Consider the following 12,945-nt stretch of genomic DNA (forward strand, 5'->3'; position numbering starts at 1 on the left):
TCAGCCTAGTTATCCAACGCGAAAATGCTGCCTGTATTTTAGGTACGCTTCCACGTAATGATATTTTTAATGTTATGTAGTCATAGTATTGTAAATATAGTTAGAAGTTTGTTTTGTTTGAATAAATTATTATATTAATCAGTTACCAATCCTGCTTAATATAAAAGAAAATTTAATTACATTTTACGTGTAGTGTGAAAAGAGAAGTGAAGCAGCGCCTATGTTCAAAAAAATTAAGAATAATTTTATGAGGTAAAAATTATTCTTGTTAAACATACTTTTTAAGTGATAACTACTTATGGGAGGGTAAACCACTTCGTAACGTAATGCGTTACGGTGCCAGTCTGTCTGGCATCCCTTTCTCTCACGCTAACGCTAGCGGTAGGCAGAATCCTCCTCTCTCATTCTAAGCAATTGTTACTTTTACAAGATAAAAAAATGTTATTAATAATGTACATTAACAAAATTCTAATTAAGTAATAACCTAAGCTTTTCTCAAGTTAAACAATTTCAATATTAAATAGTTAATAGTAGTTTTAATTATCAGTTCTCTAAAATTCAGCAAACCATCGCCTCACGGTGCTCAAGCGAGGTGCTTTTCTCCCAAAAGCATTTTGAAGTCGAGCGGCACAGTCTTGCGGATAGAGAGAACTTTTAAAATCATAAAAAATCATCGCTCTAAAATATTTTCGACTACCATTCAGGAATAAATTTCCTAAATGATAACAATTATATTTCATTCAAAATGTTGCCAGCAAGTTGAACACCAATTGTGTATTGAATAACATGGTTTCAGACCTGAAGGATCACCTTACCTTAGGAGTACCTTAAAAACTGCCAGAAGCTGAACAAACTGCGAATTTACAAGTCAGAGACGTACCAAACTCAGTCAGACATGAGTCAGGGTTCGATCCTTGGGCCATTGATATTCATTCCATATGACATTAATTCAGTCAACGTTCGGCGGAAGCCTTTGATTGTACTGGTTAAATTAACCATGTGGGTGAGATAATAATTCTACTGTATCAGTCAGATTGATTTTTTATTACTTTCTATCTGGACTCAAATTTGAAATACAAGCAGGCCAGCATACGCTAACTAGCTACCTATATTTTTTTTAATTCTGTTCATCTCTTAGTCATTGTATTGTTTTATGTATCCACAGGGAAAGAATACAGAATCTCATTGTAAGTTGCTTGGAACTGGACAGTTTAGTAGTGGCTGGTAGCAGGTTTTATACGAACTTGAAAAAATATTTAAGAAAACTAAAATTACGGTTTCTGTCTATTTCTACTTTCATGCTTGTCGACGGTTATATGTTTTTACTGCGGCCGGCTGTTCGATCTGGCAGACATTTCACTGAAGATGCTTTGGTTGTTTATGGTGAGTAAAAAGTCTAATCGAATGACATACAAAGATTGAGCTTTGCTATATTTTCATATGCGAGCAATTTGCAATACGGCAACTGCAGTCTACTCATGGTTTCGTGGAATCTGACAACAGAATTTTTCATCGCAATTGCGCGTGTACAATTGTACACGCGCAATATATTCATATTTTTACTGAATTTACTGAAACATCTTTAGGTGTGTTCAAATTTATTAATTTTTTCACAGGATTAGAACCAATGCTCCAAACACCAAATTTTGAAATAGCTACGGCCTGTGAGAGTACGTGTATCTTTATTAGTATTTACACAATGGTGAATGTTATTTCACTTATATTTATAACAGTTGGCTACGTAGAGGCACAGTTGTTGGCCCTCAGAAATGAAATTCTTCACATCTGGGATGACACACTGGAATATCTAAATAATTATAAAAACAAATCGCAACCTGAGCTTGCCGTTATTCGATCAAATTTTGTTGCAAGCCGCCTGAGCACGATTATTCAATTTCATATACATAACATCAAATTAGTTGCTACTCTAGACCACGCTTTACGACAATGCAAAGTATTGGAGTACATTATTATAATGGCAGCTACCCTGACAGAATTACTAGGCGGTATTGAAAATACATACCTTCACATGCCCTACACATGGGCGATGGTAATAATCGATTGCTTCACTGGGCAAAAGCTTATTGACGCCTGTGTCGCATTCGAGCATGCCATTTATAATTGTAAGTGGGAAAATTTTGACAAGAGAAATATGTTAACTGTGCTCGTTTTGCTGCAAGATACCCAGAAGATGCTAACACTTAGCGCTGGCGGTATTCTTGTATTAAACTATTGCTGTATACTGTCATTGTATAAGCTTTGCTATTCAATGTACACAACTCTTTCAATTGTATTGAAATAAACCGCTGATGTTAAATGCTTGACGTTGGCGCTCCTTGTCATCACTTTAAATAAAGTAATTGGTACCATTAAATAGATGTTGCTTTTTATTTTGTTTATTCACCAGTGGGAGGCTCCTTTGCACAGAATGCCGACTAGATTATGGGTACCACAACGGCGCCTATTTCTGAAGTAAAGCAGTAATGTGTTAGCATTACTGTGTTTCGGTCTGAAGGGCGCCGTAGCTAGTGAAATTACTGGGCAAATGAGTTCTAACATCTTATGTCTCAAGGTGACGAGCGCAGTTGTAGTGCCGCTCAGAATTTTAATATGGAAACCAGAGATGGCAAATACATATGAAAATTAAAGAATATAGTATTTTCTTTGATTAACGCGAGAAAGGATTAAAACGCATGCGTTTTAATGCCATAAAATATTCAAATTAAATTTATCTATTTCTATTTATTTGTTTGTGTCGCTGGTTTTGGCTCTTTAAATAAATGAATTTATTAGGCACTTGCAATCAACCAAGAATCATGAGGAAAGAAGTAAATGCAATCCACTAACCTTTGAACACTCCCACGTCACTCAGGTGGCGGCGGCGCAGCAGCTCCAACAGTCCTGACTCTGGTGTTCCAGGTGAACGTCACTGGCGATCGCAAGCTTGCAAAGTTTTATATGTAGACACTAGTATTGAACGTCAACACTAGACTTGATGATCACTGGTTACTCAGGGTGAACACGGTTTACGTATGTAGTGCTATCGACCACGCCCGAGCAAAAATCAATTGTCTCTGTCCGCTTGTCAACCCAAGCGCGACTTGTGTCATCGGATATTGGAGCACGTACAACTACTCTCATGATTCCTAATAAAAATCAGCAAGTACCGTACAGTTTGTATTCTATAAATAGGTACTAAAATTATTAAAACCAACAATTTACAATTATAATTTCACTTTCTTCCCCTGTGTAAGCATCGAGAAATATCGGACTTATGCTTTTATTGACGCATGCCGCTTTAGAGATGCAGCGCCAGCACAACACCTTGCCAGAATGGCTAAAGAAGTGGCGACTATCTGTGAACGCGGGAAAATCCCGGCGCTCGCGACTGGGAGTGCGCTCATAGGACAGGATTGGATGCAGCTCAACGAACAGGACTTTGCGTGGTCCCAAAGTGCCTCGGCGTCAAAATCGATCGCCGTCTCAATATGAGTGAACACGTCACGAAGACTATAGTGTCTACCAACGTCACGGTGCCCTTATATATTTTCTAGGAACTGGAGAAATTTATGATAAATTTGAAAGGTAATTGAAAGTGGGTAACTAAGTGAACAGAGCTTTCTATGCATTTTTGCACAGCCAGCATGTCTACAAAGAAGTGCATCTACCTGTTCACAAAGGCATGTTGATTTCTTTGGTTATTATACTAGCGGCACGCTATGGTGGCCGTTTTGACATATTATAATAGTGATGTGAAATGTCAATTTATCCTCGGAAATTGATAATAAAGAACAGTAATTTGCTCCTTCAATGTAATTATTAATTATTACGAAACTTCATGAGTGGACAAACGTCAAAACGGCCTTCATTGCGTGCCGTACGTATAATGATACATAATGTGGTAAGAATGGTAGCAAAAAAAAAGCAAAAGAACTGAGAGATGTGTGTATCAGATTACACAGATGTAAAATTAATTAAAAATATATATTGAGAAACCGTGAAATAAGAGCGAACAATGTTGAATTGCGGGGTAGTGGCAGTTATAGAGGAGGAAATGTTTAGATTATTTGATTATATTGTACCTAGTGAAGATGTTTACAAGTACATTACGGGCAAAAAAAAATATTTAAAAGGATTGAAAAGTATTGAAAAACGTCGATCTAACCGTAACGTAGACTGTGATTATAAGGATTTGCGGGGTGACAAGGCACATCAAAACAGATTCCAAACCTTACTGGTAAGAATTTACGGTAATGGATTCACGGACAATACTTATAAGCTGCCGTAACCAAATCTATTAAATTATATTCCGGCCGTATCAAGAAAAAATGGTAACAATTAGTTTATAATTATTCCTACTCATCCTGTTTTACCTAGTTCACGATTTCATCCCCGTTGTATCGAACCGGGAAAAGTCTGCGGGCCTATTGCAAGATTAAGATAATTGGGGAAGTCCTATTCATCTAGTCTTAACGAATAGAATCGACTCGTCAGGAATTAAAAATCATCGATAACAATCTAAGGCGCAGCAGCGTATCACTTTTATAAGGCGGCCATATTTCTTTACCAAAATAATAATTACTATACAAAATACACGTTATTCTTTTCGTTACTCTATACTTTGTTTATAAGTTACTCTGTGATTCAAAGTCTGATGTCAGTTGTCACATGAAGATGTGACACTTGTGAAGACAAGTCACGACGACAATGAGAACTACCTTTATTATACTTGTCATAACAAATTACATACAAAACAATGATTCTCGTCGAACAATATCGACGATTCTAGTTATTAGAATTTTTTAACATAATAGTATTAGTTTACTACTTGCTTAAAGTTGCCTTCAACACATTACCAAAGATGAATAAAAAAAGGCAAACTCATTTCTTTGATTTGTATTGGGAAGATATTATAGTAGCGAAGATAATGCCATTCCTCTCTATTGAAGAATGTTTTATTTTTCGAACTGTTTCACGGACTTGTCTTCAGATTGTGGACATGTATTTCTCAAAACTAAACTCATTAAAATTGATGAATAAAGGCTTTTCACCACACACGTTCAATGTGAGTTAAGTACTACAGCATAATACGTTAATTCTAACAAGAAGTATTCGCTGAAACAAAGTATTTTCCAGGTTTTCGCCACGAGGTGTACAAAACTGAAGATTCTGAACTTGAATAGATGTGACTCCATCACAGATTCAGATTTGATACCCTTGTTACGTCGTAACACAGGACTTGTCAATCTAAACCTAAGCCAATGCAAGAATTTGACTGCAAAGTGTTTGCAACCACTAATATTACACTGTGATAATTTACAAATATTGAAGCTTGCTAATTGTTCATGGTTTACCACAGGAGCAATGGAGGCTTTAGCTCTTCATCAGAGCAAGTTAAAAGATGTAGATTTAGCTTATTGTGTCTCAATATCAGAGAGCTGTATTCTTATATTTATTAAAAAATTTAAAGATATAAAAACTTTGAACCTGGAAGGGAACACACAAGTTACAGACAAATGTCTGTACACAATGTGCAAGTACAGTAAGTCACTGAAGCTTCTCAATTTGGGTGGATGTTGTGATATAACTGATAAAGGAGTGAGGTAAATATTATATAAGGACTGATATATTCTAGGATTAATTAATAGTTATGTAATGTATTCATTGTATAGATACCATATTCATGAGATTCACGTTCTGTAGTCTAACAAATTATTCAAGATTTTATTAGAAATACTAGAAGTTAATAAGTTTAACTGCATAACTTTCTTCCACACTAAGCTATTGTATCCTGTTCAACAAAGCCTCTCACAGGTTAAAGTTGTATTGTGAGCTGTTTATATTTTTCACACTTCCATCCTCAGTTTTTCTAGATCTATATGATGTGGTTACCTTATTTAAATAAAATCTTTCCAAATTTCCTAATAGCCCGCAACTTTTATATAATATTTAGTGTTGCAATTGGGCATAGGCTAAAGTTTACTTGAAATAATGAATAAAACAATCCATCCCTATTTATAGAATATAGAATCTCCAATATTTCTTTCATTCTAGAAGTGTGATTTTCACCGAACCTAGACCATATTAAACACAAAAATAAACTGGGATGTTATAGGGTTGAGTTAAATAAGATGAATGTGTGAAAGTATTGAAGATCACAAGAATCCATCCTCTAGTCTAAAGGTGAAACATAATGACATCCTGAAGTAGGGATCTTAATAATAAAAACATGGAGTTAAAGGATTAGGGAAGTTTTTACAAAATGAGTATGTAATGAATGACATCAATACATTTTTTTTATGGAAAAGGAGGACAAACGAGTTTACAGGTCAACTGGTGTTAAGTGATCACCCAATCACAGGAGCGTTTCCATAAAGAAAGGTGTACACACTTATTTTGAAGATACCCATGTCATATCATCCGGAAATACACACAGGAAACACAAGGAAACTGATTCCACAGTTATGTAGTACATGGAAAAAAGCAGCTTGAAACCCACACTGTGGAGGACCGCAACACATCCTGGTGGTGACGATGATGACACAATTCCAGAACACACATATATGTTCAATAAATATGGGAATGTAGTTTTGTATAATAAGTTTAGCACTAAGAAATAGGGTGGTCATACTATAAGGTGTAATTCTAATTGCACTGCGCTACTAACCTACATCCTTATAAACCTAAAGGTTGCCTCTCTTTCTATTGAATGACTCTAACCTCTTCTGACAACTTATAACTACTTATAAAAATAGCTCAGTTTTTTCTATAATATAAATAGGTATGTAATCGTAATTTTAAATCCATATTCTTTTAGAGGGAATTAACAATAAAGAGATGTTTCATGACTGGTTCTGCCCAGACAACCTAAAATTGTTTAAAATATGGGCTTGGAGATTCTTATCACTTCGTCTTGCTAAGTCCATTTTCAAACTGATGGTCGCTTCATGACATATACCTTGTTATTTTTTATTATTTTGATTTGTATTGAAATCTTGGGAGGTCTTGGTAGGGTCACCTGAAGTTCTACATCAATAACTGAAAATAGAATTAACAGACATTGAGAACATTCAACTCTATGTATAATATATATGTCGACTATAAGTAATATTCTTAAAAGACTAGTAATAAAAAGTTTATAAAGCTAAGTATATAAAGTTTGGGCTTCGTTTGTTAGTTATAAACAGATTTTTCCATCACACCTGATAGATTAATCTGAAGTTCATCAAAATGGGCTAAATTACGTGTGGTGCTAGATTACGCTGCAATCCTAGTCTCCAATGGGCAAAATGGCCTGAGCGAGCAGCCCTCAAATCGCCCGTCTAGAATACGCAAGTTCTGTGACTGGTAATTTTTACCAGCTTTGCTTGCCGCTACTGCGCATGGTTAATGACATCTTGTTCCATACGGCAAGAGGAAAGGCAAATTTTCTGGGTACATTTTTGCCTTAAAATCGACTTTTGAGTGACGATGGAGTCACAGCACGGATTATCCTGTGGTGCCAAAACTGAGCTGAACCTACAGTGTAGACAGCAACTGAGTTCTGTTTTCCTTGGATGCTAAATACTCAAGCGGGCTGAAATTCTACGCGGTGCGCTCGACTTACTCACGTCGCGTTTTGATCAGAACATGTGCCTCTGAGTTAACTCCTGTGCTAACAACGCATTTAGTTCTGCACTCTTACTTAAAAGACCTAGACTTGGACTCTGCCAGTCATCGCTTGTCCATCCGATCTCTATAATTGATAGCTCGGATCTGGCTTACTACAGGCCTATTGCCTTCCTGCTTCACAAAATTATAGAAAGTATATTAACCACCAGCTCTGTAGTATACCTACCTAATGGCGGCCATATAATGCAAGGGAAAAGGCCTGGCAGTTAGTTTGGATACAGCGAAGACCTTCGATCATGTATGACACAAAGCAATTCTTTTGAGGCTTCCATAATTTGCGTTTCCCGATAGATTTTCCAAGAAGACAGCTTCCTCGCTTGGCGCAAGTTACAAACAAGTCGTTGTTGACGAATGTTCCTTGAATCTGAAGGCCATGATCGCTAGAGATTAACAAGGCTGGGTGCTCTCTCCTACACGGTTTCTTCAGCGCATCAATGATAATATATTGGATGCCTCTAGCATGCATTGTCATGCAGATGACAGTACAAGGTATACACCGGTATTGCTCGTTACGACGTCTGTTAATAACCAATGAATTAAACCTTATTTACTCAAAAATCCTCCTATCCTCATTATAATAATAATAATAATCATTTATTTCGGACACTATACATCCATAAGTATTACTTATTAAGTTAGTAACAATTTTTCTTAAAAATTATGTTAGTAAGGTTAGTTATTTTCACAATAAGTTGCATTCACATCATTGCAGAGGGAAATTTAATAATATATTATACTTGCTGCCCAGACAGACGTTGTAATAAAATTGGTAATTAAAAAAAATATGTTTTATAGGAATTTGCCAATAATATTTCATAGCATCCAGTTTTTTACAAAATAATTATTTCGTAAAAAACGGACCTTGTTGTTATAATAAAATTGTTTCGCTGCGAAACTGTCAAACCGTACGTTATTAACCTCCCTCATAGAAAATATGTCCATACAAAACAAATATTGAAAATAAAAATAATTATGGGTCCCAAATCGAAATAAAAACTATCCTATCTCTCAAGTTGGACTAAACTGCACTGCATGAAGTAATCCCCATTAAAAACCGTTCATTAGTTGATCCATGAGCCCATCGCGGACAAACAACGTGACACGTAATTTATATATATAACATAACATGTGGTATAACAATTAAAGTTTTACACAAGTTTCAAATCATAGTTAAATTAATTAAAGTTTTACACAAGTTTTAAATCATAATCATTAAAATGCATAATTCCAAAAGTGAGGGTTATCAGTATAAAGAAAATTCTGGATTTGTGCTTAAATCGAACAATTAAGTAGGCATATTTTTGATGCAAACTACGATTTATTACATGAAGTATTAATCTTTTTCAGAGCGCTTGCAGTTCATCTGCCTCAACTTGAGGGTTTGCTGATTAGAGGATGTAACAAAGTAACTGAGAGCAGTCTTCAGCTACTAAGAAATCGCGTTCATCTGGACCGGAAGCCCACACAAGCTGTTCCATTCCCTATCTACTTGCAGATATGAAAAAACCATGGTTGTGCTGTTGTATTATTACTTAACTTCTGACATTTCAAAGACTAATGTACAGGCGAAAGTGTCCAAAAGTCCCTCGGTGTGTTTACAATAAGGTTACTCTTCTTTAAAAGTAGCTTCAAATTGTTTTGAGACAGCAAGGGACAAGACGAGCAGGTTGTTCAGCTGATTAATTAATACGCGCTGCCCATTACAATGCTGTGCCGTTCAGGATTATTGAAAAACCCAAAACTTTTGAGTGGGTATACAATAATTGTGCTCGTCACCTTGACACAAGATTTTAAGTCTCGTTTGCCCAATAAATTCATTAGCGTCGCCTTTCATACCGAAATACAAGAATGCTTACACATTACTGCTTCACGGCATTAAAAGGTGCCGTCGTGGTAACTATTTAGTCTAGTCGGCGTCCTGTGCAAAGGAACCTCCCACTGGTAAAATCATTGAAAAATATTTTTTTAGAATAGACAATAATATTAAAAATATATGATCCCAATATAAATCGTGCACACTTTCCTTAAAGGCCGGCAACCCGGCTATGATTCCGTTTGTGTGCAAGAGACGTGGGCGGGAGTGATCACTTAAAATCAGGTGTAACCCTTAAGCTCTTTAGTCCTCCTATTCCATTAAGAGCTGCCAAAGGATTACACATCTACACGTATTTCCTGGAAGAAGTTTTATAGAATTTCTGCACACTTTTTCGTTAACTGTTATCGCTTTCACTTGCTTGTCGTCAACAGGTTGGATGAAACAACATGCTATTCGACCATGTTCGCGTTGTCGATAGACAGGATCGGAAAAGGTCCTCTTAAGAAAAGAAAAACATGCCCAGAGACAACAAGATAAAAAATAAGTGTAGTTTAGAAAGTTCTTCTTTTCTTAAGTTTTTGTTGGCAATATCAATTTTGTGATATCGTTATGAAATGAAAGAAACAGCAGATCGGAGATCAATGAAATACTTACTTTTAAATCTTTATTTTATTGTAATTGGAAAACTTACAGCTTAATACAGTTATAGTTAGGAAAATATTTACATATTCACAATTTTTTATGAATTAAATCTGCTATTTAATCCAAAATTACTGTTACATACTTTCCCATTATATATAATTTATCTGTTTATATGTATAAATGTAATCTAACAACACGGGATAAAAATAGCCTCATCTAACCACAATGTGTGCGTGACACCGACAGCAGTACCTACAGAGGGCCTACCATCAACTTGTAATAAGCGATGCGATTCCGAAGCAGTTCAGTTTAGGTACCTAAACTTAATCACTAAAATTCGTACCATGAAGTGCCTTTTACTGAATGGCGTTTGGATCGCTTATGAAGAAGGAACGAAATAAATTTGTCTGTGGCCCGCGGTATGAGACAGAGATGATGCTCTACAGTCGTTGCATAAGTTTGTCTCTCTTACTTGAACCATATGCGTTGCGTTTCGAAACCTAAAATGATATCCTTTTAGCACTTTTTTTTGCGTAGAAAATACTAAAAATACATTTTAAAATTACGGTTTATAGCGTCAAATTATAAACCATTGTGCCCTTTGTTGTACTTATAAAATAATAGTAATATAAATAAATATAGTTCTTTATATTACAAATTAAATGTTTGCTTTTAGGTGTTTTCGTCAAAAGAACGAATTATGAACGCACCTCCATTGATTTTTGATTTAACAGGACCACAAAGTACATTTTTTTTAATTCGTTCTTGCGAACAGACTATATCCCGGGTCCTTACTGCCTCATCTTTAGTATTTTCATTTTCAGAATTTTTCTTTTCTGTATGTTTTCACTATTTTTTAAAAGTTCATGACAGGATTTACTTCTCTCTGAGGAAGTAGCAACTTTTTTCGAATCGCTCACTTTGACACATAAGCTATCCAGTTTAGGTTGATATATTACCTCATGGTACGAATGAATAAACGAACTAAATTAGTTTGCGATTCAAGTGATATCATTTTTGACATTCAATTGACATCATTGCGTTTTAATAAGTTGATTTGACGTCAACCTAAATTAGATAGCTCTAATAACGTCATGGTACGAAATAACAAAGCAGTACATTTTAGGTTGTCAATTGAATCGCAATAAGAGTTCATGGTAGGCCCGGGGGTATTTAACATTACTGGTCCGATAGTTGGTACTAATCTAAACATCTCCATTTTCAAGTCTACCTCGTAATCCGATTTTTGTTAAATACATGACAATGAAATGTTGAGGACATACGACAGATTGGTCGACCTTGCGAGTTGAAATATGCGTACTTTGACGCGGCCATTTTAGTGACGTGGCCAATGAACTAAACAAAATGATTTGAGCGCGAAGAATAATAAATTCTATAGTTTAGTTAAATTCTTGATAGAAAATAATGAAAACCCGGCTTATTTCATTATATGGCAGTACCTCCACTGTCGTAATCATGTACTTTCTTTCTTAGCATAGCGGTGGTTTCTGAATTTCCTTTAAGGCGAAGAGTAAGCAGAAAATACGCATATATGGTGTTTTTAGACAAGTTTTGTGGTGAAAGTATAGCATTACGAGCTATGAACACTTACTTAATCCTGCTACACATATCCTTAAGTCTTATTTGTAGGTTGCTAATGCTTGCTGTTGGTTATAGTTAACACTGCCGAGCTTTTTTGAACTACCACATTTCTTTGATGTTAAACAAGTTTTTTGGCATGGCGTGACGCATTTTTTTAGTACTTCTCTCAGAAAAGTTATTCTTATAGCTTGTACTTTTTTGTGTAGGTTCATTTATTCAGATTAGTAGTGAATAACGAGGATTGTAAGCATATAAACTGTTTTCCATGCAAGAATTTTGAAAATATTGGCTTTATTACATAGATGGCGGGCCGGCAGCCGTGAACTCATATCGCTTAAGGTCGCTGGCATTTAGTGTCGCCTTAACTTTGAGTGCACAATTATGTATATTTCAGAAGATTTCAGCATTGGTTCTAGACCCCGTTTATTATAATAACTTTTACATCTGTCTTTTTTTGGGAGATGTATGTTTTTATCAAAGGTGTTTATCTGTGGTTAAAGCCTTGTGGACAAATGATGATGCTGTAGATACATCTGTATGCTGCCCTTGTGTCCTTGTCTATTGTTTCATTTACTTTGAAGAGAAGTGTTTTTCATTTTTTTTAAACAGAGAGTGATAAAAATACCACACAGGAGAGGTTATTTTTAAATCTCTATGTTCACAATGGAAAAATCCGTAAAGCCAGACTGTATTGTACAGAGAAAGTATTCCTTGTGAATGCATTAGACTGCAAGGGCTTGTTATTGAGTTAGTTATACACATTAATACCGTAATAAAGTGACAATGGTAGATTTTCTAGTTTTATTAGTCCAGGTTTGTAATTTTAAGTGCAAAATATTTAATTTATTTAACGATATAGAGTTTATTCCCTGTTATTGTTGATTTTGTATGTACGACCGTCTAATTAGTGAAAACCTCTTTAGTGATACTTTTTTTTTGTAGGTATTTAATGAGACAGCTCTCACGATGCCTCAAGTAAGGGAGACTCGGTGATCGTTACGTTACGCATCAGTCGCATTCAGTGTCGACTTAAGCATATTATGATGTGTCAATACGTTATATGTAGTGCGTTATAAATATTATACGTGTGTGTAAATGTCTAAAACCCTATCACTAGTTAGTACCTATATTAAGTGATTTGTGTTTTGAGTAAGGAATTAAATACATGTGTAGTATGATATAAATGAAGTCATAATAAAATATGGGACAAACGA

General features: G+C 35.4%; 2 protein-coding genes across 3 annotated transcripts; both read left to right on the top strand.

Annotated features, from left to right (window-relative positions):
* Positions 1–247: 247 nt before the first annotated feature.
* On the top strand, positions 248–2,302 carry LOC126965494 (uncharacterized). Its single transcript, XM_050809129.1, has 3 exons — positions 248–252; positions 1,166–1,383; positions 1,617–2,302. Exons 1-3 carry the CDS (start codon positions 248–250, stop codon positions 2,300–2,302), a joined length of 909 nt encoding a protein of 302 aa, XP_050665086.1.
* Positions 2,303–4,745: 2,443 nt separating this feature from the next.
* Positions 4,746–12,945, top strand: LOC126965322 (F-box/LRR-repeat protein 15). 2 transcript variants are annotated; one of them, XM_050808865.1, is made up of 4 exons: positions 4,746–5,065; positions 5,137–5,603; positions 9,019–9,182; positions 12,674–12,945. In XM_050808865.1, the coding sequence occupies exons 1-3, from the start codon at positions 4,862–4,864 to the stop codon at positions 9,170–9,172; spliced, it is 825 nt and encodes a 274-aa protein (XP_050664822.1). In that variant the 5' UTR covers positions 4,746–4,861; the 3' UTR covers positions 9,173–9,182; positions 12,674–12,945. The 2 variants fall into 2 exon arrangements, with proteins under 2 accessions (XP_050664822.1, XP_050664821.1); XM_050808864.1 differs by having other exon boundaries at positions 9,019–12,945.

The sequence above is a fragment of the Leptidea sinapis genome, chromosome 7, assembly GCF_905404315.1.
Source record: "Leptidea sinapis chromosome 7, ilLepSina1.1, whole genome shotgun sequence".
NCBI lineage: Eukaryota > Metazoa > Arthropoda > Insecta > Lepidoptera > Pieridae > Leptidea > Leptidea sinapis.

What these genes read in the sequence shown, in the direction of transcription:
- LOC126965494 (XM_050809129.1), top strand. An exon ending in AGATGCTTTGGTTGTTTATG is followed by an intron (nt 1,384 to 1,616) that starts GTGAGTAAAAAG and finishes ATTTTTTCACAG; the next exon opens with GATTAGAACCAATGCTCCAA.
- LOC126965322 (XM_050808864.1), top strand. Translation starts at nt 4,862, where the DNA reads ATGAATAAAAAAAGGCAAACTCATTTCTTTGATTTGTATTGGGAAGAT. An exon ending in TTTCACCACACACGTTCAAT is followed by an intron (nt 5,066 to 5,136) that starts GTGAGTTAAGTA and finishes AGTATTTTCCAG; the next exon opens with GTTTTCGCCACGAGGTGTAC. An exon ending in ATAACTGATAAAGGAGTGAG is followed by an intron (nt 5,604 to 9,018) that starts GTAAATATTATA and finishes AATCTTTTTCAG; the next exon opens with AGCGCTTGCAGTTCATCTGC.